The sequence below is a fragment of the Eptesicus fuscus genome, chromosome 19 (genome assembly GCF_027574615.1).
Source record: "Eptesicus fuscus isolate TK198812 chromosome 19, DD_ASM_mEF_20220401, whole genome shotgun sequence".
NCBI classification, from domain to species: Eukaryota; Metazoa; Chordata; class Mammalia; order Chiroptera; family Vespertilionidae; genus Eptesicus; species Eptesicus fuscus.
In genome coordinates, this window is record NC_072491.1 from 4272755 (window position 1) to 4297047 (window position 24293).

General features: G+C 53.1%; 1 protein-coding gene across 1 annotated transcript; it reads left to right on the forward strand.

The window, feature by feature from the left end:
- Positions 1 to 14: 14 nt before the first annotated feature.
- Positions 15 to 23749, forward strand: HHLA1 (HERV-H LTR-associating 1). The gene is made up of 17 exons (XM_054708737.1): positions 15 to 93; positions 1196 to 1255; positions 6093 to 6173; positions 6870 to 6953; positions 7042 to 7125; positions 7740 to 7823; positions 9801 to 9857; positions 9958 to 10044; positions 10512 to 10790; positions 14594 to 14695; positions 15107 to 15161; positions 15374 to 15428; positions 15488 to 15562; positions 18002 to 18095; positions 18216 to 18372; positions 21101 to 21183; positions 23673 to 23749. The coding sequence occupies exons 1-17, from the start codon at positions 15 to 17 to the stop codon at positions 23714 to 23716; spliced, it is 1560 nt and encodes a 519-aa protein (XP_054564712.1). The 3' UTR covers positions 23717 to 23749.
- The last annotated feature ends 544 nt before the right edge of the window (positions 23750 to 24293 follow it).

Sequence of the window (24293 nt, forward strand, 5' to 3'; positions counted from 1 at the left end):
CAGAGCACCCCAGCATGCCGGGCTTCCTGGTGCGCGGCGCCGCGGGGAGGCTGCGCGTGGGCCTCGCCTGCGTCCTGTGCCTTTGGAACACAGGTGCGTCTGGTCGGGGCTCGGGAAGTGTCTGGTCTGTGTGCTGAGCGTGGGTGTTCGTTGTGCTTTACAGACTGGCAGCCGCCAGCATTTCAGGCCCGAATCCTCAATGCGTTTGGCCGAAATGGCAATAACAACGTCCCCATTTCTGGTTTTGTTCCCTGACTTTTTGCAAGCGAGTGCCATTTACGCAACAGAATTATCTTCCCCGCCACTGTTCCCGCTCCTGTCCAAACATCGACTTCTCCTTCCTGGGCCTCGAAACCAGCTCCCTGCTTCTCCTCGCGTCTCTCCACGAGCCATTCTGCACTCACCTGCCTGACTGATCTCCTCACAAATCTCATTGTGTCACCTTCCAAGCTCCTCCTTCATTTCTGTCCCCTCCAAGTAGTTATCCAATGACCGCCCACTTCTTCTTGGATGGTATCTCACGTCCTTTACCTGATGGGCATGACTCTGCCCCCCTTTCCCGCGCCCCCCCCCCCCCCCGGCTCCGCGCCTTGGCCACTTCCTGCAACCCCCCACCTCCTTCCTCATTCCCTGAGTCCCATCACTGTTGGCCTCTTTCACTTCTTTAAAGTCACACTCCTGTCCATCTCAGACGCTGGGCACCTGATAGCTGGACACTGAACAGCCCCTCCGCCAGTTAACCTACTGGCATACGCTTCCGCCCAGGTCTCAGCCGGATGCCGCCTCCCAGGGAATGCGTTCAGTCACTGAGATTGCATCCGGCTCCATTGTAAGCCCTCATTGTTCACAGTAATATCCTGAGTCTGAGGTCTGCCTTCCCACCTGGAATTTAAGATCCATAGGGATCGAGTCTGTATCCATTTATCATCAGACTACCTTGGCACCGAACACGCACAATGCCTACGCCAGCCCAGGTGCTGAATAACATTATCAATCCTTAGCACTAGTCTAGCGATTGGATAAATATTTGATGACTGAGTGACTGAAGGAACAAACTACGTGTGGGATTTTCAGCAAGCTGCTTCCCCGTTCCAGATCAGAATGTTCTCGTCTTTCACAGGAGTATTTTGGGCTCATTCCCTCTGAGGTCATGTCTGGGTGATAACTTTTCTGATGAAAACTCTTTTTATTTTAGTGGCTGCTATTAAAGGAGAAGCCAAGAAGGAAACGGTCACAGCCTTCCCTCTAACAACAGGTAAACGGCAGGTGCTTCTCCCAGCGCACTCTGTCTGGGGCAAATTCCTTGGCTTCTCTGGGCCTCAGTTTCTCCATCTGTAAAATGGGGGTTGTGTCTATGTCTCAAGCTCTAACAGTCATAGGTGCAGTTTCTATGAGTTGCTCATTGCTTTGTGGCTCAGGGAACTCCTGGATTCTCGTGATCTCATTAAACCCACAAAGACCCTGATGTTCTGTGAGCGAAGGAAGATTTCATAATGGGAGGTATTGTAATACGCCGCTGTCATCGCCTTTGAAATAAATCCATCTTTCTTTGCCTTTTTTTTTTTTTTCTTTTTTGGTGTCTGGGCAGGATGGTGAACGCATTCCAACACTAAGGACATTTCTGAGTCAGCGGCTGGGTTTCTGGTTCTCACCTTTTGCTAAATGCACGGGATAAATTTTTTGTATGCTTTTGCTTTCGGGGAGTGAGGTGGAGATTACTCTTTCTTTTTAAAATTTCACTTATTTTTAATTAGCACATTCCTATGGGTCAAAATGTGAATGGTACAAAGTATATAAAGTTGAAATGCTCTCCCAGCCCACCAGAGGACACCAATTATATCGATTGCTTGTGTCTAAGCAGAGTCATTTTCTTTTCTTTTTTTTTTTAAAGTGTTTATTGTTGACAGTATTACAGATGTCTCCCATTTTCTCCCTTTTTGCCCCCCTCCACCCAGCCCTGCCCCACCCCAGGCCTTCTCCGTGATATTGTCTGTGTCCAGGGGTTATACATCCTATATAATAAAAGGCTAATATGCAAATTGACCAAATGGCGGAATAACTGGTTAGTATGACATGTACTGACCACCAGAGGGCAGACGCTCAATGCAGGAGCTGCCCCCTGGTGGTCAGTGTGCTCCCACAGGGGGAGCGCCGCTCAGCTAGAAGCTGGGCTCACGGCTGGCTAGCACAATGGCAGTGGCGGGAGCCTCTCTCGCTTCCGCAGCAGCGCTAAGGATGTCCGACTGTGGGGAGTGGGCCTAAGCCATCAGTCGGACATCCCTGGGGGGCTCCCGGACTGCTAGAGGGTGCAGGCCGGACTGAGGGACCTCCCCTCCCCCAGTGCATGAATTTCATGCACCAGGCCTCTAGTATATATATAAACTAGAGGCCCAATGCACAAAAATTCATGCAAGAGTAGGCCTTCCTTCCCCCGGCTGCCGGCACCGGCTTCCCTCCAGCACCGGGACCCGGGCGGCTTCCCTCCGGCCACTGGCTGGCCCCTGGGACCCTGGCAGCTTTGCTCCAGCCCCGGCTTCGTCCAGAAGGACATCTGGTCTAATTAGCATATTATCCTTTTATTATTATAGATGTTCTTCGGTTAATCTCTTCCTGTCCCCTCTCCCCCTGACCCCCCCCCCCCCTTCCTGCCACTGAGATTTGTTACTGTTTCATGCATCCATACCTCTGGATAGATTTTGTTCCTCGGTTTATTTTGTTCTTTAGATGACACTTATAAGTGAGATCATGTGATACTTGTCGTACTCTGACTGGCTTATTTCGCTTAGCATGATAGTAGCCTCCATGCTGCCCCAGAGGGTAAGAAATCCTTCTTTTTTACAGCTAAGCAGAGTAATTTCCAATAAACCTGTCCCCTGTTTGAGCCTCCAGTTTCCTCCTCTTTAAATGGTAACAACAATTCTGCTGTCCAATTAATAAAAGGATATAATGCAGTAAAAATACTAAGCGTGAATAAGTATGGAAAGTGCCAATGCCTTCTATTTTAAAGTCACTAGAATGGCGGCCTTTTGATGTAAAGAGAGAGCACTGGTTGTCGATGGTCTAAGAAATGTATTTGGAAAAGGCTGTGGTGTAGCATCCTATTCAGAAACCCCTGCTTTAGGGAGTTCAAGTCACACTTCAAATATTGTTATCAAAACCCACCCACGGGCTTGTCAATATAAAGAGGGAGTGGTGGAAATAATTTTTTTTCTGGGAAAGCAGTGGTGTTTGAGTCAAGTTCTTGGTCCCAGCCAGTGTGGCTCAGTGGTTGAGTATCAACCTATGAACCAGAGGTCCCGGTTCAATTCCCCGTCAGGGCACATGCCCAGGCTGTGGGCTCAATTCCCCAATGTGGGGCGTGCAGGAGGCAGCTGATCAGTGATGCTCTCTCATCATTGATGCTTCTATCTCTCTCTCCCTCTCCCTTCCTCTCTGAAACCAATAAAAATTTTATAAATAAATGAAAAGAATGGAAGGAAGGAAGGAAGGAAGGAAGGAAGGAAGGAAGGAAGGAAGGAAGGAAGGAAGGAAGGAGAGGAGAGGAGAAAAGAAAGAAAGAGAGAGAGAGAAGGAAAAGTTCTTGGTTGGGAGGATGGCTCAGGGCCCGTGATTCAGGTGCAGGGATCCCGCGAGCCCAGCAGCCTGCAGCATCCCTACGGCCTGGAGATCCTAACCCAGCGGCCCTCACCCCTGGCCTGTGTGGAGGCCTCTGCTTCCTGGCCGGTGACAGGCCCAGTGGTCAGTGCCGCCGAAGGCCGCAGAGCGGCTGCTTTAGGGGGGCTCTCGGGCGGCCTGCTGCTCAGAGGGGGAGCTGAGCTCTCCACCCCGAGCACGGCCTGCTGGATGGTGAGTGAGCGTCTCAGGCTTCCTTTTGTTGTAACGTAACCAGCCCTTCCCTCCCCACACACAGCCATATTATAAAAAAGGGGAGCCATAGCCACCACCCCCACCCCTACCTCTCACCCCAAAGCTCTGCTATTGAACCCAAAAGCCTGATCATCGCTGGACCTACTTTCAACAGGGCACTTGGAAAGCAGGGGGCAACCTGAGTGCCCACTCCCAGAGGAGTGGACCAGGAAAGCGTGGGGTTGGCACACCGTGGAGTATTGTTCAGCCCGAAAGAGGGAGGCCATCCTGGCAGAGGCAGCGCGTGGGTGGGCCTGGAGGGCTTGGTGCCGAGGGACACAAGTCGGCGTCAGAAGGACAAGCACTGTGCTGTCGCCTCCATAGGAGTCTAAAACAGTCAACCGCACAGAAGCAGGGAGGAGGAAGGTGATCGCCAGGGGCTGGGGCTGGGGGAGGGGAAGCAGGGCCACCAGCCAGGCGTGGGCATTGGAAACATCGCTGCCCTTTTTCACGAGCCTCAGTGCCCTCCCCCTTCCAGGGAGTGCTGGACAAGATGCTCGTGGGGTGTTACAAACTGTGTGAGGCTGTGCTCCCGCGAGGCCCTCTGAGTCCTGAAAACTTGCATTGCAGGGGCCGGAAATGAAGGAGCCGAGAAGGAAAGAGCTGGGGCTTTCCTGGGTGCGACAGGTAAGGAGGCCTGGAGTCCCGGCTGTGACACTGTGACTTGGGGACACACTGATTTGTTCTCTCCCCCCCCCCCCCCCCCCCCCCCCCGTTATCCTATAAACTTCTACATGATCTGCAACACCTTTCCTGTCTCACCCCACAATTTCCCACCTGACAGGTCATTGGTCTGATAAGCAGTAGCTAGTCCCGCCCACCTGATAGGTCATTGGTCTGGCCTCAGCTTCTCCGGGCCTTGACCTTTCCAGCTCTGGAATGGGCACAGGCACCTTCTCCACCGGAAGGCCCCGTGGAAAGTCAGCATTGCAACTAGAAGAGGAGCAAATGCTGAATGAGTGAATGGCATCTCAGCCCAAGCCATGGCCGTTCGCATCTTTTTTTTTTTTTAATATATTTTATTGATTTTTTACAGAGAGGAATAGAGAGAGGAATAGAGAGTTAGAAACATCGATGAGAGAGAAACATCGATCAGCTGCCTCTTGCACACCCCCTACTGAGGATGTGCCCGCAACCAAGGTACATGCCCTTGACCGGAATCAAACCTGGGATCCTTGAGTCCGCAGGCCAACGCTCCATCCACTGAGCCAAACCGGTTTCGGCTGGCCGTTCGCATCTTGGCTTGACTCACTTCCACGCTCGGGGGCCTTCTCCGTCCCCCTTTACCCGTGGTCGGCAAACTGCAGCTCACGAGCCACATGCGGCTCTTTGGCCCCCTGAGTGTGGCTCTTCCACAAAATACCACGGCCTGGGCGAGTCTATGTTGAAGAAGTGGCGTTAGAAAAAGTTAAAGTTTAAAAAACTCGGCTCTCAAAAGAAATTTCAGTCATTGTACTGTTGCTATTTGGCTCTGTTGCCTAATGAGTTTGCCGACCACTGCTCTAGACCAGGCTGGGTGCTCTGATGGAGGCGCTCACGGCCGCATCGGTCCCTGTTTGATGCTCCTCACGTGCCATGCACGTGACTCTCCCTCCTCCCACCCGAGCCACAGAGAGGGAGCTGGAGACCCGCTCCTTTTCCTTACCCTTTAACCCCACACCGGGGCGTATTTGCTGAATGATCCAAGAGTGACTGAACGCCTTGGCTTTTCAGAACTTCCCTTGACCTGTTCTTCTTGGACGCCACAAACTGCCGTGTGGGCGAGTGGCCTAATATTGTGAAGGCCCCGGGCTCTCCGCTCGAGGAAGTAGGTCCTGACCCCTTCCTTCCCGGGGCTCAGCTGTGCAAATGTAGGCCAGTTTCTCCCCCTCTCTGAGCCTCGTCTCCTACCTGAGTAGAGGGCGGGCAGATGAGTCCCCGGCATCTGTTTCGGAATCGCCTGCCTGTTCTTTGAAAGGTGCATGGCAAGGCCCCTGTGGCCCCAGGAGGCCAGGGTCTCCAGCAGCGACTGGGAATCGGCCTTTCCACGTGGTCCCCAGGGATTGTCACGGTCACCAGCCCTTCAGGAGGGCGGCGAAGTGCAGGCCTCCGGGCCCCTCCAGCAGCGGGGGGCTGGGTTGGGGGCTCCCGTTTCCCCAGGGAGGAGGCACCTGAAGGTGAGCAGTGAGGAAGCGCTTCTCTTCCAGAGCTGCCTGCGAGGGCGGTGGACCTGTCCGCCCTGAACCTGACGGAGCTGGTGAACGACATGCTGAGCAGAGCTTTAAAAGGTAAGCTTTTCTGGCCCGGCCGGCGGGGCGCGGTGTTTGAGCTTCGACCTATGAACCAGGAGGTGATGGTTCGATTCCCGGTCAGGGCACATGCCCGGGTTGTGGGCTCGATCCCCAGTGTGGAGCGTGCAGGAGGCAGCTGATCAATGATTCTCTCTCATCACTGATGTTTCCATCTCCCTCTCCCTTCCTCTCTGAAATCAATAAAAATATAATTAACAACAACAACAACAACAAAGGTAAGCTTTGCTTAAAAGCACCATCCAGGCCCACCTCGGCCTTGGACCAGCTTCGCCGCTGGACTCTGTGACCTGGGGCACACGCGTGTGCCAGCTCCCCTTGCTGAGTGAGGCTGTGCTGTCCTGGCTAACTCGGAAACACCCCAGTGAGGGAGGGTTGCCAGCACTTCAGAGCGGGCCTGTCCCACACGCCATAGGTGCCGAGTTTCCGGTCATGACTGCCTCGAGGGAGAAGTGTCCTAGATCCAGGACCATTCATTCAACAAATCTTTACTGAGCACCGAAAATACAGCCAAGTGACGTGTATTTTTGCATTTTTAATTTGCTTTTATTTTTTAAGTTACTTTATCATGTGTTCGCTGCATTATTAATTTCTGTTGCCGGTTTGCGAATGTCTGGTGTTGTTTATTTTGGTCAGCAGCGTGTGTCTGTTTCTGTGTTCCCATGTCGTTGGCAGACAGCAGGAAGTTCTTCTCCTTGCTCAGCATCACGTCCTACAGCTCCTTCGCCTTCCACAAGCTCTCCGTGGCCGTTTACAACAGTGAGTGCCTCGTGGGGCGATAATGGTGAGCGGGGCCCCCGCAGGGCCAGGCGGTGTCAGGGCCGCTCTGTGGACTTTCTCTTCACAGTTTCTAACCTGAAGACGGTGGACCAGGCCAAGTTCCCCACGCGGTACTGCTACTGCTTAAGCAATCGGACCAATGACCTGTCAGGTGGGCGGGACTAGCTACTGCTTAACCAATCGGACCAATGACCTGTCAGGTGGGCGGGACTAGCTAATGCTTAAGCAATCGGACCAATGACCTGTCAGGTGGGCGGGACTAGCTACTGCTGAAATAATCGGACCAATGACCTATCAGGTGGGCAGGACTACCTACTGCTTAAATAATCAGACCAATGACCTGTCAGGTGGGCGGGACTAGCTACTGCTGAAATAATCGGACCAATGACCTATCAGGTGGGAGATTGTGGGGTGAGACAGGAAGGGTGTTGCAGATCATGTAGAAGTTTATAGGATAACGGGGAAAACAAATCAGAAAAACCACTACTCAATAATGTGGCCTTGCACAGCTCTTGGGGTTGGCAGACAAGGATGTGGGGGAAGAGGGCAATGGAGGACAAAGAGGATTTGTAATGGTGGGTCCAAAAAGTTTTCCGCCTGCCTGAAATTAAGACTTTTTAAAACGAGTGGCATTTGTATGATTGTTAGTATTCCTCAAGTCACTGAACTGAATCAAACTTGTAAAATTGACTCTGAAATATCCAAATATAATGTACTTTCCCCTTCAAGTCTCAGAAACGTAAACCTCCTCAATCTGTCTTGCAGATTTCACAGCCCTACTGGTGGACATCATTGGAAATTCCACCAGCTACCTCACAGAGATTTTTAAGTCGACCTCTATCCTCTCAGGTATGTTTATCTTGAAAATGCTTGGCAAATTTGAGATTTGGCATCTGCCATGGAGTGTAATCAAACCCAGTGGACCACCCCAATCCCTGCCCCAGCCCCTGCCATAGGCCAGGCTGCCAGGCACGTTAGCGTAAGTTTAATTTAGGCAACCAGTGTGTCCCATTTCAACCACCAGCACCTGAAGGTTCCATCTTCCCGCCAGAGCTATTCCTGGTTCAGAACATTGGAGGACGAATCCAAGGCTCAAAGTTGGGGGAAGTCTAGGCAGATTCAAGGAAACAGCTTCTGTTGGACAGCTATGCTCCCATTTTAAAGATGAGAAAACTGAGGTTCAGAGAGGTTGAATATTTTGCTCAAGGTTATTCAGAATTCAGATTGAGATCTATATGGAGCCAAAGCCCATGTCTACCTAGAGCTGAGAAAGACATGCCTCATTTATAAGGTGGCGTCATATACCTCAGGCAATTCCCCTGGGGACCCACTTCGCAAAGCACAGATTTAGCTAGCAGCCCAACACTTGGGCTCCTCGGGAGGATGGTTTGCTACACTCTGGAGAAACTACTGTTTTAGAAGAAAGGAGACAGGCAGAAAGAGATAATAATAGGTGTCATTAGGTACATATACCAGGGAGTCTTCTAAAGGCTTACCGTGTATTCCCTCATTTAATGAGGGCTGCACCCCATATAGCACTATATTTATCGCCACTTTACAAGTGAGCACACTGTGGCACAGAGAGGTTAAGGGACCTGCCCAAGACCATTCTGCAGGATAGAATTCTAGACCCAGGTGATTGAGGTCTGGCATTCCTGCCCTTGGTCACTATGCTAATTCATATGATGATAGTGTCATATTAATAATCCTATATAATAAAAGGCTAATATGCAAATTGACCAAACAGTGGAATGACCAGTCGCTGACGCACACTGACCACCAGGGGGCAGACGCTCAACACAGGAGCTGCCCCTTGGCGGTCAGTGCGCTCAGCCAAGGCAGGGCTCACAGCTGGCAAACGCAGCGGTGGTGACGGGAGCCTCTCCCACCTCTGGCAGCGCTAAGGATGTCCGACTGACAGCTTAGGCCCGCTCCCCACAGAGGGAGCGGGCCTAAGCCATCAGTCGGACATCCCCTAAGGGTTCCTGGACTATGAGAGGTGCAGGCCAGGCTCGGGGACCCCCCACCACCCCCCAGTGCTCAAATTTCATGCACCGGGCCTCTAGTAAGTATTACAACTCTTTATTGAGCTTTTCTATCTGTCAGGCATCATACTTAGAGCTTCATGCACCTCTCATGGTGTCATCAAAACCACCTGACGAGAGCCATGCAACCACATGCCCACAGTCCCTGAAGGGACAAGTATGTCAGGAATCCAGAAGCTCTCGGACGTGTGAGGGTCTAATAGGGTGTCTGCATCGTCCATGACGCAACCTCCAGCAGCATCAGGGCAGCCTCCTGTCATCAAAGACGCCCTATTCGATCAGCAGAGGGTGACCCTGCCCACCACGTGTGAGAGATAGAGACAACAAAGAACCTCACATCTGCCAAGTCAGGTTTGGCCACCAAATGAGTTTGGTACCAAAATGACACAAAACCTCCCATCGTACAGAGATTTGGGGATTTGCAAATTCCAAATAAGGGACTGTGGGATGAGAATGTTCACCGTTTTAAAGGTGGGTAAACTGAGTCCTGGAGAGGTCAAGCAGTCCCCCCTGGTTCAGGTAGCTAATAAGTGGCAGGGCTGATGTTGTAACCGGGGAGCTGACCCCAGAGGCTGTGCCCTTAGCCATTTCATTATCCTGCAGCCCACCCCCAAAGCCCCACCCCCCACCCCCGAAAAGCAGGGCCGCCTTCAGAGCCAAGACACAGCCCCATTTCCCACAGCCCCGGCGCCGGGCATTTCCAGCTTCGTTGCGTTTTGACTGAAGGCGCGGCAGCCCCAGAGCCGCTGCTCAGTGGCAGGTGCTGTCGGTTGTCTTACAGTGAGTCAGACGAATGCCTCCGACTGCATCTTCATCTGCGTGATGACAGGGAAGGCAGGTGAGCCCCCGCCGGCCTTGGACGAGCTCTCTGAGCTGAGACGTAGACGCCGCCCCCAGCAGGCGGGCCCAGACGGAACCTGTCGGTGGGGTCTTTGCAGGACGGAACCTTTCTGACTTCTGGGAGTTGGCGGAGAAGTCTCCAGTCATCAATTACACCTTCACCAGCAGCCTGGCCGCTGCTCCCGGTGAGTGGAAACCGCCCGGACGCCGGCTCCGGAGTCTCCAGACCAGGCTCCCTCCTGGCAAACGGAAGACGGCACGCTGCCCGCAGGGTTTCATTTAGCTATCCTGGGTTGGAAAGGAGGATGTTGCCATTTTAATTTTTGCAAAAGATCTGGCAACCCTGGATCCTCCCCCTCACTCGTGCAACAAGCAACTGGTGTTGAGTAGCTGCCGCCCTCATCCCCCCGTCGGAGAGCCACCTTCCTCCTGTGTGCCACAGTCCGCTCTGCTCCCTACTGCCTCGCGCTGGGTTTCTGACAGCTTTGCCTTCTGTTCACGGTGCTGCTTCGCAGAGGCTGATGTTTTAGATTAATTTGTCATTCACAGAGAAACCGAGTTTTGGTGACAGGTGGTGCTGGTCCGAGTAAGGTTTGAGTCTCTGTGTTCTAAATATGTGCTGTGTGATGATGACCTTTCAGTCATGCAACAGTTCTTTACGTCCAAAGTGACACAAATATTACAGCCGCCAGGGGGACAGCTGCGGCGTCAAAGCTCACACCCACAAGCCAGCAGACACTGCCAAGGACAAGCCCTCCACGCACAGCCCGGAGCACCAGCGTGTCTGCTCTGAGAGCCTCTCCCTGGGCCGAGGTGCCTGATCCTTCGGAGCGAGAGCAGGCGGTGAGCACAGTCGGGCTTCCTGAGCTCCTCGCCAAGGCCACGGTCACGGCCACGCCGGGCAGCGTCTCTCCCGCCCTCCCAGGCTCCGGTAAGATTTCTCACCCTTTCTCCTGCCCTGTTCCACCCTCCAGTGAATACAGTACAGAGAGTTCCCTAGGACCCTGCACCCAGCATCCCGCAATGGGAATCCCTTACAGACTTGAACAATATTGAGCAAAAAGGCATTTTTATTTCAGCAGAGCATTTAGCAACATCTCTCCTGGGATTCACACAAAATGGTGAAAAGCACTCAGCATCGTATGGCAGGGGTAGGTTAACGCGCAGCTGGCTGGATAATGATGCCAAGAATATGTTAATGACGATGCCAGCGTGAAAAGCTGCCGCTGATGGTGGGCCAAGAGCGTCCTCCTTCCCCACCATCTCTGTGGACACCATCCGTGGCATTTGCACTGAAGATGCAAAAGGCATGCTTATCCTATTTGGAAATAAGATACACTGAGATGACTCTTTCAGTCAATGAGTTCCAGCATGGACCAGTCACTTACCCATCCATCCATCCATCCATCCATCCATCCATCCATCCATCCAACAGATGTGGTTTATACCAGATACCAGGCTAGCTGCTAACAGCACAGCTCTGTCGATGTTTCCTTTCTTCCTGAGCTCACAAACCAGGGATAGAGACACAGTCAAGTGAACTGCTAGCCGCGGTCCAGACTCCAGAGTTCTTGTCCCGGAGAGCCAGCGAGGGCTTCCCCACGGCGCTAAGAATCGATAAGTCGGGCAGCAGGCCGGGGAGAACACATGGGCAGCAAAATCTCGGACATTCCTTAGAGCAGTATTTTTTTCTGATACATCACCTAGGGCAGTGGTCGGCAAACTCATTCGTCAACAGAGCCCAATATCAACAGTACAACGACTGAAATTTCTTTTGAGAGCCGAATTTTTTAAACTTAAACTTCTTCTAACGCCACTTCTTCAAAGTAGACTCGCCCAGGCCGTGGTATTTTGTGGAAGAGCCACACTCAACGGGCCAAAGAGCCGCATGTGGCTCGCGAGCCGCGGTTTGCCGACCACGGACCTAGGGCAAAGGAAACAAAAGAACAAATGAACAAATCGGGCTACATCAAACGAAAACGTTTTGCACAGCAAAGGAAGCCATCAGCAAAATGAAAAGACAACCCACTGAATGGGAGAACATATTCGCCAATAACATCTGATAAGGGGTTAATGTCCAAAATTGATAAATAACTTATAAAACACAACACCAAAAAACCCCCCAAAGAATCCAATTTTAAAATGGCCAAGGGACCTGAATAGACATTTCTCTAAAGAGGACATACAAATGGCCAATAGATACATGAAAAAATGCCCCATGTCACCCATCAGCAGAGAAATGCAGATTAAAATCAATCAGTCTACAAACCACAGGTGCTGGTGAGGCTGTGGCGAGAAGGAGCCCTCGTGCACTGCTGGTGGGCATGCAGGCTGGTGCAGCCACTGTGGGAAGCAGTATGGAGTTTCCTCGAAAAATTAAAAATGGAACTGCTGTTCGACCCAGGATCCCACTTCTGGGAATGTATCCTAAGAAACCCAAAACACTAATTAAAAAAAAATATATGCACCCCTATATCCGTTGCAGCGTTATTTACCTTCGCTAAGATGGGAGGCAGCCCAGTGCCCGGCAGCAGATGGTGGATAGAGAGCAGCGGTGCATTCGCTGGTCACATGGCATGCTGCTGGGCTGTGGAGGGGAAGGAACTCCTGCCTTTGGCGGAAGTGGATGCACCTGGAGAGCTTGGTGCTGCCGGCAGTGGGCCGGTCAGAGCGGGGACAGGTGCCATGCGATATCACTTACATGTGGAATCGAATGAAGAGAATAAACTAACAAAATAGAAACAGACTCACAGCTGTCAGCGGGGAGGGGTTGGGGGGAGGGTTAGGTGAAAAAGGTGAAGGGATTAAGGAAAAACAACCACCTCATAGACAGACAACGCCGTGGTGATTACCAGAGGGCAAGGGGGTTGAGGGAGAGAGGCGAGGGCAAAGCGGGGGATAAAGGGTGATGGAAAGAGACGTGACTTGGGGTGGTGAACACACAATACAATACGCAGATGATGTCTTATAGGATTGTACACCTGAAACCTATATCATTTTATTAACCAATGTCACCCCAATAAATTCAGTTTAAAAAAACACCATATTCCCTTAGATTCCCCTAAATCTCGTGGCATGCAGCCATGGGGTTGGACAGTAACTGAAGGCAATCACTAGTCCAGACAATCTGCGAGAGGAAAACGTCATTGGGAGGAAGACGGTATCGCTAGAGGCAGCTACTGTCGAGAGAGGTGGCTACAGGGGCCGGACTAATAAGGTGGCAAATCCAATAGGGTCTCAAATGGCAAAGGGGGGGAGGGGGGGAGTCGGGCAGCAGGAAAACAAGGATGGGGAAAAGGAATCGACTTATTAACTGGAAAGGTCCTTAGTACAATAGCCGGCATCATGAGACACAAAACTGGGAAGCTTTACAGCGTGATTGCTAGAGGCCAGAGAAACGATAACATTCCTCGCCGGGTTCCTCACAGAGGTGCTGGCTTCATGTACACAAAGCTACACAGCTTTCATGGACGTGTTTTTTAAAAAGCAACTTTAAATCAACGAAGCACCATACCCTTTTCTGGATAAGAAATCTGAGTATTTTGAAGATGGCAACTGTTCTCAGCTTAGAGGTTTAAAATCCTCCCAGGGGAATCGTTTTGTAAAACCTGAGAAAAAGGTGGATTTTAATTCCCACCGTGGGAATGAACAAGTGCGAATCGCTAGCAGTTACTCCCAAGACCCACCAGGGAAGGTTTGTCTTCATCACCATCCTCTGACACTATCGGGTGTCTTTATGATCTCCATTTCAATGACAAAACTGAAGACCATCCAGTAACTTGCCCCAAATTTTACAGCAGGAGCAGAGCTCATGCCCTGGGTGCCCTCACCTCAGCCCCATCCCCTTTCCACTGTGACGCACGGTTGGGAATAATGTCGAGAGTGCTGGGGCGTCCCAAGGGCTTGGGGGTGTTTTTATACGGGTATTTGGGAAATTAACATTTAGTTTGGTCCATTTATTCCAGTTCCTGGTCGTGTTTAAGTCCCTAGAGCCGTGGTCGGCAAACTGCGGCTTGCGAGCCACATGCGGCTCTTTGGCCCCTGGAGTGTGGCTCTCCCACAAAATGCCACGTGCGGGCGCGCACATACAGTGCGACTGAAACTTCGTGGCCCACGCGCAGAAGTCGGTTTTCGGCCTGGGCGAGTCTATTTTGAAAGAAGTGGCGTTAGAAGAAGTTTAAGTTTAAAAAATTTGGCTCTCCAAAGAAATTTCAATCGTTGTACTGTTGATATTTGGATCTGTGGACGAATGAGTTTGCCGACCACTGCCTTAGAGCAGGCGTCCTCAAACTACGGCCCGCGGGCCACATGTGGGTGTTTTTGCCGTTGTGTTTTTTTACTTCAAAATAAGATATGTGCAGTGTGCATAGGAATTTGTTCATAGTTTTTTTTTAAACTATAGTCCGGCCCTCCAACGGTCTGAGGGACAGTGAACTGGCCCCCTGTTTAAAAAGTTTGGGGACCCCTGCCCTAGAGTATCTAGATTACGCAGGCACTGTGCATTTACCCTGCGATGACATGTCGGTGTCTTAGCAATTTTATATCCAAATCGAAGTGCTCAAGCATAGAAATGGCCTGTGACTGTCACTTGCGCAGCGACCAGGAGGGCGGCCGGAACTCCATGGGTGACAGACGGCAGGCCGGCCTGGGCGTCCACACGGCCCGTGCCCGGGGCTCCGACCACCGGCGAGGAAACACCCGGAGGGCCGCCCTGGGAAGCGCTTTCCTCCGCAGCGACCTCGCCCGCAGAGGCCAAGGACACGGGGACCACGGGGAGCCTTTCGGAGCCTCCTGCCCGGACACACGGCAGCCCTTCCCGGACCAGCCCGGCCTCAGGTAAGAGAGGGTGTTCTCCCCCAGCTCCCCTGCTTTTAAAAAAAATATGTATGTTTTTTATAGATTTCAGAGAGGAAGGGAGAGGGAGAGAGACAGAAACATCAACCATGAGAGAGAGTCATGGATCGGCTGCCTCCTGCACGCCCCGCACTGGGGATCGAGCCGGCAACCGGGGCCTGTGCCCTGACCGGGAATCGAACCATAACCTCCTGGTTCCTAGGTCGACGCTCAACCACTGAGCCACGCCAGCTGGGCTATTTTTTACTCATCGCTGCGTCCTCAATGCCCTGCCTGGCACCTGGCTGGGTAACCAACATCGGATGCCCAGGGCAGGACGGGTGGCCCCGGGGCCCCTGCTCCCAGCCAGGCATCCCGGGCAGTGCAGGCTCACCTGTCTCCCATCTCTCCCAGGAACACCCACCCCCGGCACACAGACTGCCAGTCCAACCAAGGCCCCGGCCCCCCGGTACCCACACACAGGTAAGAGCCCCAAACCACAGGAAGGAAGAGCTTCGGGCAGGCCCATGGGCCGGGTGTCGGGGGGCGGGGGGGGGGGCAGGCAGAGCTGGCTGTTGGACTTATCGGTCCCGCAGGAGAAACAGGCGGGAGCGCTCAGCCTTGCTGTGAGCTACCTTGCCCGGGAGCCTGGGTTAATCACCTCCTCCTTCTTGGTCCCAGTTTCCCCATGGGTCCCGAGATCTCTGCATCCTCCAGGCGCTGTGATGCTCTGGCTGTGAGGTTAGCCCAAGGCCGTTGTGTTTGGGATGTTGAGGCCCTCTTTGCTCCTTGCAGATGATCTTCCGCGGCCATTCCCCCCTGGAGAGGAGCCAGCCCCGGTCCCTGGACCCCACCGCGTTCACGTCTCACGTACGTCCCAGCACTTGTCTCCCTCATCGCTCTTGTTGGTTGTGGGGGGAGGTTGTTTAGCCCCATAAGAAGAGGTGTGTGTGAGCCACTTAGAGTCAGACTCCGGGACCCACATCCTAGCTCCACCGTTTACCGGTGAGGCGGGCCCAGCGCTCGGCTTCCAGAACCCCGTGCCGAGGCCACATGGCGAGAATAATAACCATCGCTCTGGGCACGGAGCCGTCTGTTCCCCACAGGCTCTGTCTGAAGCGCGATGACGTGTGTGGCAGTGGCTCTGCACTTGGGGCTCCGGGGGGTTACTCAGCCGCTGGTACTGAGCGAGCGCCCGTGAGAGCGCCGGGCACGTGGCGAGTGGGCCTTGTCCTAACGGGCGTGATGTTAGAGGGGAAGGAGGGCAGGATGACTCCGAAATTCAACCCCATGTTCTGGCTGCACTTGACCTTTCTCTGTTTTCAAGGACACCCTGCCCTCCCCAGCCCTGCACACTTCCTTCTCATGAAATTCCAGGCGAGGACGGCCTCCCGGGCGGGGTCTGGTCAGAGGCTCGGCCCCGGTTTCTGGGGTTTGTGCTGCAGGCCCCCCGCTTTGGGGGAACCCTCCTCCTTTCTTTTGAGCCGGTTTCCATGAGGGAGGAATGGATCCGAAGTGAGTCCCTCAGAGCGGACTGAGCCTCGGGCCCCTCCCATCCCAGAGGCCTGCCCAGACTGGTGTCCCGATGTCCCCATCGTGTCAGCGCGGCTTTATTAAACGCTGGCGCCTGCACAGTCTCCGCTTTCATATCACCCCGATCTGCCTGAACCCCGCTCTCCGCCTGCCGTGGACGGGCCTTCACACACAAAGGCGGGATTGTGCTGCCACAGGAAATGGCAGCCCTCCCTCCTCCCGTGTCCACAGGAACTCGGCCGCGGTGCCGGTGGGGGCGGTGGGCAGGCGGCTTCGAGAAAACAAGCTGGCTGTGTCTGGATCCTCGCTGTTACCTGCCGTGGAGTCGGCTCCGACTCCCGGAGACCCTGTGAATGAGTGACGGCTGCATGTCCTGTCCTCCCAGCATGCTCAGCTCCTGCAGACTCCTGCCCGTGGCCTCTCTCATGGAGTCAGTCCAGCTCCTAGTTCGTCTTCCTCTTTTCCTGCTGCCTTCGATTTTCCAAGCACCATCACCTTTTGCAAATAACCCTGCCTTCTAGGTCTACCTATATCTATTGCTATTGCTTTATTTGATCTACTGGAGGCCCAGTGCATGATTGAATCATGCACGTGTAGGGTCCCCTACACGCTTTCACTTTTCACAGTGGAGCTGGGTGCCTGTCCGCTGGTGGACCAGGCCTTTCAGAAGCCTCCGACTCGGTGGAGGCTTCTGAAAGGCCTGGTGCCGGAGCAGACAGGCACCCAGCTCCCCCACTTTTGATGGTCCGTGGCCGCTGAGGGGGGCTACCCTGCTGTTGAGAGACACGTCCCGCCCCCTGCGCCTCTCAACGGCCGCTGAGGGGGGGCTGCCACGGACACCTGGCTACCCTGCTGTTGAGAGGCGCAGCTGGGTGTCCGCGGCAGGCCCCCTCAGCGGCCACGGATCTGGCCGTTGAGAGGCACAGGGGGCGGGAGTCCTGCCCCCTGCGCCTCTCAACAGCAGGGTAGCCCCCCTCAGTGGCAACGGATCCGAGCCTCTCAATGGCCGGATAGGCCACCCTCCCGCCCCCCAGCCTCCCGCCGCCCAATCATGGGCGTAGCGGAGTGATGGTAATTTACATGTTACTCTATTATTAGATAGGATACCTACATACCCAGAGTTACTTATAGAGCTCTATCATCTATCCATCCATCCACCCATCTAATGAGAAATCCTATATAATAAAAGGGTAATATGTAAATTGTCCCCTCGGGAGTTCGACTGGGAGACCAGGAGTTCGATCGCTCACTATGACATGTGCTGACCACCAGGGGGCAGCACGGAACATGATGGGTGACCAGCAGCAGCGGGGTGCTGAGGGAGCAAGGGAAGGAGGAGGCGGGGAGGCTGGGAGGCAGGGAACCTGATTGGCCCTGATCGCAGGCCAGGCCTAGGGAACCTACCCGTGCATGAATTTTGTGCACCGGGCCTCTAGTCTAAGTATAAAATAACAGGGTTCTGGCATGTTCCAGTATATGATTCTGCCAATTCACAAAGTATGCCACCAACTTTTTGACATCCACTCATTCTTCCACTGGATAAGTATTATTGAGCTCCTCCTATGTGCCAGGCCCTGGATTATGCCTATTCTCTCTCTCTGCAGTGACTCTGCAGGGTAGGTCATGTTATCTTCATTAACCACTTTTAGTGAGTCCTTCCTAGTAAAGGGTGACTCTGTGTTGAGCCCAGATCTAGCTCATTCCCCAGCCCGTCCAATGTCTGAGATTCTGGTGGAACATTTACTCCTCAGTAGAACCATGTCTGGCTCCCTCCAGGAACTGGATCCCCCTGTCCTCCTCCAATCCTCCGACCTCTCAGACCTGTCACAGCAGCTTTACGGGGCAACGGTGAAGGACGCCAGGCTTCCCTGTCTGTCTCAGAACCGCCGGAGCTCAGGGCAGGACCACAGCCACTGAGCTCAGAATCTAACGAAGGGAGCCCCTGCGTACATTTTTGTTGACTCGACTGATCTGGGATTGTGTCTTCTAGGGTGTCCTCAGCAGCTCCTCAGAGACGGGCCCGTGACAGCTGGATCCCTCCCCGGGGCCGCCCACAAGCTCACCCCCTGCCTGATGGAGCTGTGCCGGTTTTTCCAGCAGTGCCTCTGCGCGAGCCCAAGGAGGGACCCCAGGACGGAGGCCATGAGGTAACCTGGGCCAGAGGCTGCTGGTCCGGCACTTATGTGCGTCCTATTCTGCACGACTTTTCTGCAGGCATGGACTACAGACAGGCGACAGGGGCGCCTCAAGGAATGGACTCCCCAGTGAGTTCTTTGCTAGTTTGTCACCTTCTCAAGAGCCAGGATGGGACCTTATCCATTTCTGGTCCTCAGAGCCAGGTGCAGAGCCTGACATAATAAGTGCAATCGAGGGGAGTCGAGTTGAATTGAACTGTGTCCTACCCGGTGGAATGGTCACAGAGGACTTTGAGTGGTCCTTAAATCCAAGTGCCTCCGCCTGGTGAAATTTGCTAGAAGGTAATAATCAGAGGACGTGTCCATCTAAGTTACAGGTCTTCCATAAACCCCTAGTTGTCATTTGCAGGCCAAATGAGAAGGTTGAACCATAAAATTAGAAGGCAGACTCCGTTTTCTATTAAGACGGTCTAGGCGTGGCCACTTTCCTTCCCTGGGATGCTGATATACTGTTCTGTCCTCTGGAATTTATTCTTGGCTGGAAACCCGGAGCCAAACAATGGAGATAACTAGTTCTCCCGGTCTGAGGTCAGTCTCCCAGATCTTTAATGCGACTTTCAAAGTCTACTCGTTCTATCCTTCAGCTCTTCCAGGCTCCGTGACCCACCGGCTCTGAGCCTCAAGGTCAGGGTTGCAGCCTTTTCCCATCACCCCTTTCTGGCCCTGGTCTTGGATCCCTTCATGAGTGTGGCTGTTCCCTGCACCCAGAGAGGGCAATAAGCAAGAAGCACAGGCCCGCGGGTGTCAGCCCGCACGGTGGAGGCATTCCATCCATGGCGAAGGGCAGCAGCGTTTTTGCCTGTACTGCTAGGCCGTGGTGAGAGCGAGTGGAGCTGAAACGGAAGAGGACGTGGAATGCTCCTGCACAGGCCCGGGCAGCTGACTCGGTGGCTGCTGGCTGAGGAGACACACTTGTGGTTGGCGGTGCCTCGTTCCCTCATCCACTCTCATGCCAAGTTGGAGCCTCAGCTCTCGCCTCCTTGATACATTGTAAGCTGTGGCAACCAAGTACCTAGTGGCCATGCCAGCTGGGGACCAAGCTTGACACGTCAAGGTTGTTGACAGAGGTTTGGCGATGTCACCTTGAGAGTCTGAGGTCACACGCTCACTGCAAAGTACCCCTGGTGGTGGTCATCATCCCACGCCATCCGCAGATCCTCTCTGCTCTTTCTCTGCCGTGTGTTGGGGGCAGGAGGACAGGCCGGGGAGGCCGGCTGGTACATTTCCCATTTCCCAGAATGCCTTTCCAGCCGTCTCCTGCAAGTTCATTCGATGGAAGATACTGGCAGGAGATTGGTGGACAGTAGAATGGAGAAGCCAAGAGTTTTCTCCCCTTTATTTCTACTTTACACAAGATTTCCCTGTTGGTTTCTTCTAAGTCCTTTGTCAGATTCCCAGCATTGATTCCCTCTGCAACCGCTGGGTTCTGTGTCCTCCTAGCTGGGCCTGGCTCTCCCGTTCTTCTTGCCCAGTAGAAAGGCAGTGTGTTCCGGCATGGAGTGGGTGCTGTGAGTTCAAGTCCAGCTCTACCACTTGAAAGCAGTGTGTCCTTGGGCAAATCCATTTATCTCTGGGCCTCGGTTTCCTCCGTTTTAAATTGAGGGTGATAGGACCTGGGACGTCTTTATGGCTAACTTTCTTGAGTAGTTGCTCCCCAGTGTGTGCTAGTGTCACAGGATGATGGAGATGGAAGAGAAATTAGGGAATGCTGAGCCCACCCTCCTCATACGTCAGCTGAGGGTTGAAAGGGAAGTGGATTCCCAGAGTCCTGCAGTGAGCGAGTCATACACCCCTTCTTCCTGCACCCCTTCTTCCTGCACCCCTTCTTCCTATAGGGCCATCAGTGCTGTTTCCCCTCCGCCCACTGAAGCGATGGTGCAGACACCAGCCAAGAGCAGGGCATTCCCGTGTTGTTGACTGTAACAGCACTGCTCCATCACACACACAGAATGGATCAATGCTCACCGTTTACTGAGCACCTATGACAGCCTGGCCCTATTCAGGAACTTGGCAAATCCCCACAAGTGCAGGTTCTGTTACTGCCTTTCATTTATAGATGAAAAAGCTAAGGCCCAGAGGATTAAGGAATCAGCCTGAAGTCACACATCCTACTAGGTAGTGATGCTAGGACTGAAAATAAGTCTTTCCGATGCCAACGTATAAGTGCTCTCCTCCTCATTCTGTACCTCTCCTCCTCATTCTGTACCTCTCCTCCTCACTCTGTACCTCTCCTCCTCACTCTGTACCTCTCCTCCTCATTCTGTACCTCTCCTCCCACACCCTATAGAGATGGAGAGGGGCTTCCTTGCTTTGGATAATTGTCCATTATGACTTTTTTTTTTATAATCCTCACCCAAGGCTATTTTTTCCATTGATATTTTTAGAGAGAGCAGAAGGGAGGGAGGGCGGGGGAAAGAGAGAGAGAGAGAAATACCCATGTGAGAGAGAGAGACATTGACTGGTTGCTTCCTGCATGTGCTCTGACCAGGGCTGGGGATCGAACCTGCAACCCAGTTACATGCCCTTGACTGGAAATGGAACCCACGACCCTTTGGTGCAGGCCAACGCTCTAACCACTGAGCACACTGGCCTGGGCCGCTACGACTTTTTAAAAATCCTGGTTGTCTCCTAACAGCCACAAAAGGTAGTGACTGCTCTCAGCTCTGATTTAAACTTCCAGGTACTGTCTTGAGTACTATTCCTGGTTTCTGAAGAATGCAACCCCCATCTGCCAGAAGGCGAAGAGGGTGTCCCACTCGCACAGTGAGTACACAGCTGGGCCGTGCTGTAACGGGACAAAGGCATCGGGGACAGGGTCTGGCGCTCTGAGTGCGTTTCCTGCCTCAGCAGGGGCCCGGGGACTCACCTAGTCATTGCTATTCTAGACAAAGAGTCTCGGGCAAGCATGTCACACTCAGACGCTAACATGGGCCAAATAAACGAGGCATGCGGCCCGCGGGCCGCGAGTCTGACATGCTTGGTCTAGGATGTTACTGATTCGTCTGCACCTAACAGTTTGGTATTTGCAATAGGTGTTAAAAAAGCAAAAAAGCAGGAGTCAGGCAGATCGAGCGCGGCTGCTTTCTGTGTGTGAGTTTATTCTTCCCGAGTCCCAAGAAGCTAAAACTACAGGCAAAGGAAAATGTCAGACAGAAGACCACCCCCGCAGAAACACCCACATTCCCGACCAGAGCAAATGGACACAAGTAATTCTAGCAAAAGAGGCACCCCAAGTGGCTGGAAGTGGGGTGTTGGTCCCTCTCCCCTCCTCCCGATGGCAACGAAGCCCCGTTTGCTCTCAGGGTGCCAGGCGTCAGCTTTGTCTCGTCTCCTGCCTACAGAAGCGCCGATCTCGCCTGCCTGGTGCTCCCGCCAGTGCCTGGCCGTTCCATTGTGCCCTGTAGCAGCACCGTCTGGTCAGGGGACTCTGGTTTTCCAAAACCACGGAACTCTATGGAGCTCTGTGAAAAACGCCTTCCTAATGGAACGCAGTGTGAGCCAGGCGCTCACGTGGCCCCGTCTTGGCCATGTTTTACATTGAAAACAAAAACCATTTAGCCGCCCAGTCCTTCCTTGTGGCTCTTAAGGAACGTCAAATGAACACCATGACAACACTTCTTAGACACTGTTCTTATTCGTTTGTCCCCACCACCCCGCTGTTTTCTCTCACTTCCTATCAGCTACCATCTCAAAGCCTCATCCAAGCTTTACTGTCCACCTACCACTCAGCAGCTCCCCTACAACCAAGCTTCCTGGCTCCCCTTTGTGTCCGGTGCCTCCTCTGTTTATTTTCATTTCCTTTTGCCTCAATACATTCTTCCTTCTCAACACATCCCCTTATTTCTTCTGCAAATCCATCTCCCCACTTCCTCCCTCTCTCTCTCTCTCTCTCTCTCTCTCTCTCTCTCTCTCTCTCTCTCTCTCTCTCTCTCTCCCCCCTTGTTAATCCTCACCTGAGGATATTTTTCCCTTTGATTTTTTAGAGAGTGGAAAGGAGGGAGGGAGGTGGAGGGAAAGAGAGAGAAACATCGATGTGAGAGAGACATATCGATTGGTTGCCTCCCTCATGCACCCTGACCAGGGCTGAGGATTGAACCCTCAACCCTTCAGTGTGTGGGCTGACACTCTAACCACTGAGCAACACAGCCAGGGGTCTTCTCTTTCCATCATCACCTTTTTTCTGCAGGACAAAACCCAAGCCTTGGGAGTGGCGCGTGGGGGCTCAATAGTCAAAGGAGAAATCCCTTTCCCTGGCGCAGGTAGAACTGGGAAATCTTGCCAACTACTTATAATTGAACTAGTGTCCCGGTGCACGGATTCGGGCACACTGAAAGGAAATTAATTAGAAGAAGTATTTTAATATCACTATTCCTGTCTTGCTAATGAAAAGAAAATAGGATTCTACCGAGTCTCCTATCTACCTACTCCAGGACTTCTGTGAGGATCAAATGAGATGAGGCACGTGAAAATGCTTCACAAACATTTGGTGAAACTGTAAAATGTTTGCATCTTGCTATAAAGTAAGTCAGGTTTCTGGGCTGAAGAAACTCCAAGAAGGCTAGTTGCTAGGGAGAGGAAGCCAGGCGTTGCTATGTGACATCATTAGCCGGTGCCCATAGCCACCGTTTCCGGGCTGGGCTGGGCTGTGGGCCGCATTTTGCGCCATGGGGTCTTGGCAGCGTTGGCTGCGATTTGGTGGTCTATTGCTCCGGGGTGTGGCGGGGCCTGTGTCCCACTTGGGGGAAGACAAGTGTTGGTTTGTCAGCGCCAGGTCCGTGGTGCCATTTATTTTTAAATGTCCAGTGCGTGTCATGGCAGCTCCTGCCCCTGGTGGTCAGTGTGCGTCATAGCTACCGGTTGGGCGGATGGACACTTAGCCTTTTATATATATAGATAGCTCTTCTTTTGTCCTCGTCACATTAAAAGCGGTACACAAACAACATTACATTTACGGGACAGCACAGGAATGAGTTGATTCGTTTTATGCAAAATGGGGAGATGTGTAGGTACAACCGGGCATTAGAAAAACATCACTGAACAGAGAGCCACTTTTGACTCAACTTTGCTGCTAATGAGCCGGGGGTCTTGCCCAGTTCCTTCTAATTGTGCAGGGGAAGGGAGGGAGTCTGGGCAGCTCCCTGCCAGTCCCTGGCACACACTGCCCCCTGGGAGAGCCGGTGCCATCAGAACCGATGTCTTTGTGGCATCTCCTTCTCAGCTCTTGAGTTCCCTCTTCTTCTTTTCTTTTTCAGCCTTAAAACAAAGATGCCTGGAGAACATCTGCAAGTCTGTGTGAGGCCTTGAGAGAACAATGGGACCTAACCCTAACCCAGCCCTGGCCCCTGGCCCCTGACCCCTGACCCCTGGCCCCTGGCCCCTGGCCCCTGGCCCAAGTGGGCTGCATTGGCAGGATTCACCCCGGCCTCAGCTAGACCAGGGGTGGGGAACCTTTTTCCTGCCCAGGGCCGCTTGGATGTGTATAGCATCGTTGGAGGGCCATACAAAATCATCAACTTAAAAATTAGCCCGCTGTACTGGTCAAGCATTTAATTAGCTCACCCCTGATGCCTCGGCAGGGCCAGACCCAATGATTCTGTGGGCTTACAGAGTCCTGGGGCCGGGCGTCCCCCGCCCCTGATAGATCATCAGCTCATTGGAAGCCGTTCTTTTTGGAAGTAGCATTGCTTTCTCTCCCGCGATTCCACGGAAAATATGGAAGGGGGAGGGCCCGTCAGGAGCCTCAAGGTGAATGCAGTCCCACCAGCCCGCCTGCTGCCCCAGGTCACAGAAACCTGGTCACTCTGCTCCGGAACCTTCCATGATGCTTTGCAGCAATTCATTCCGAGCCTGGAGCCCCCGGTCTCCCAGAGTTT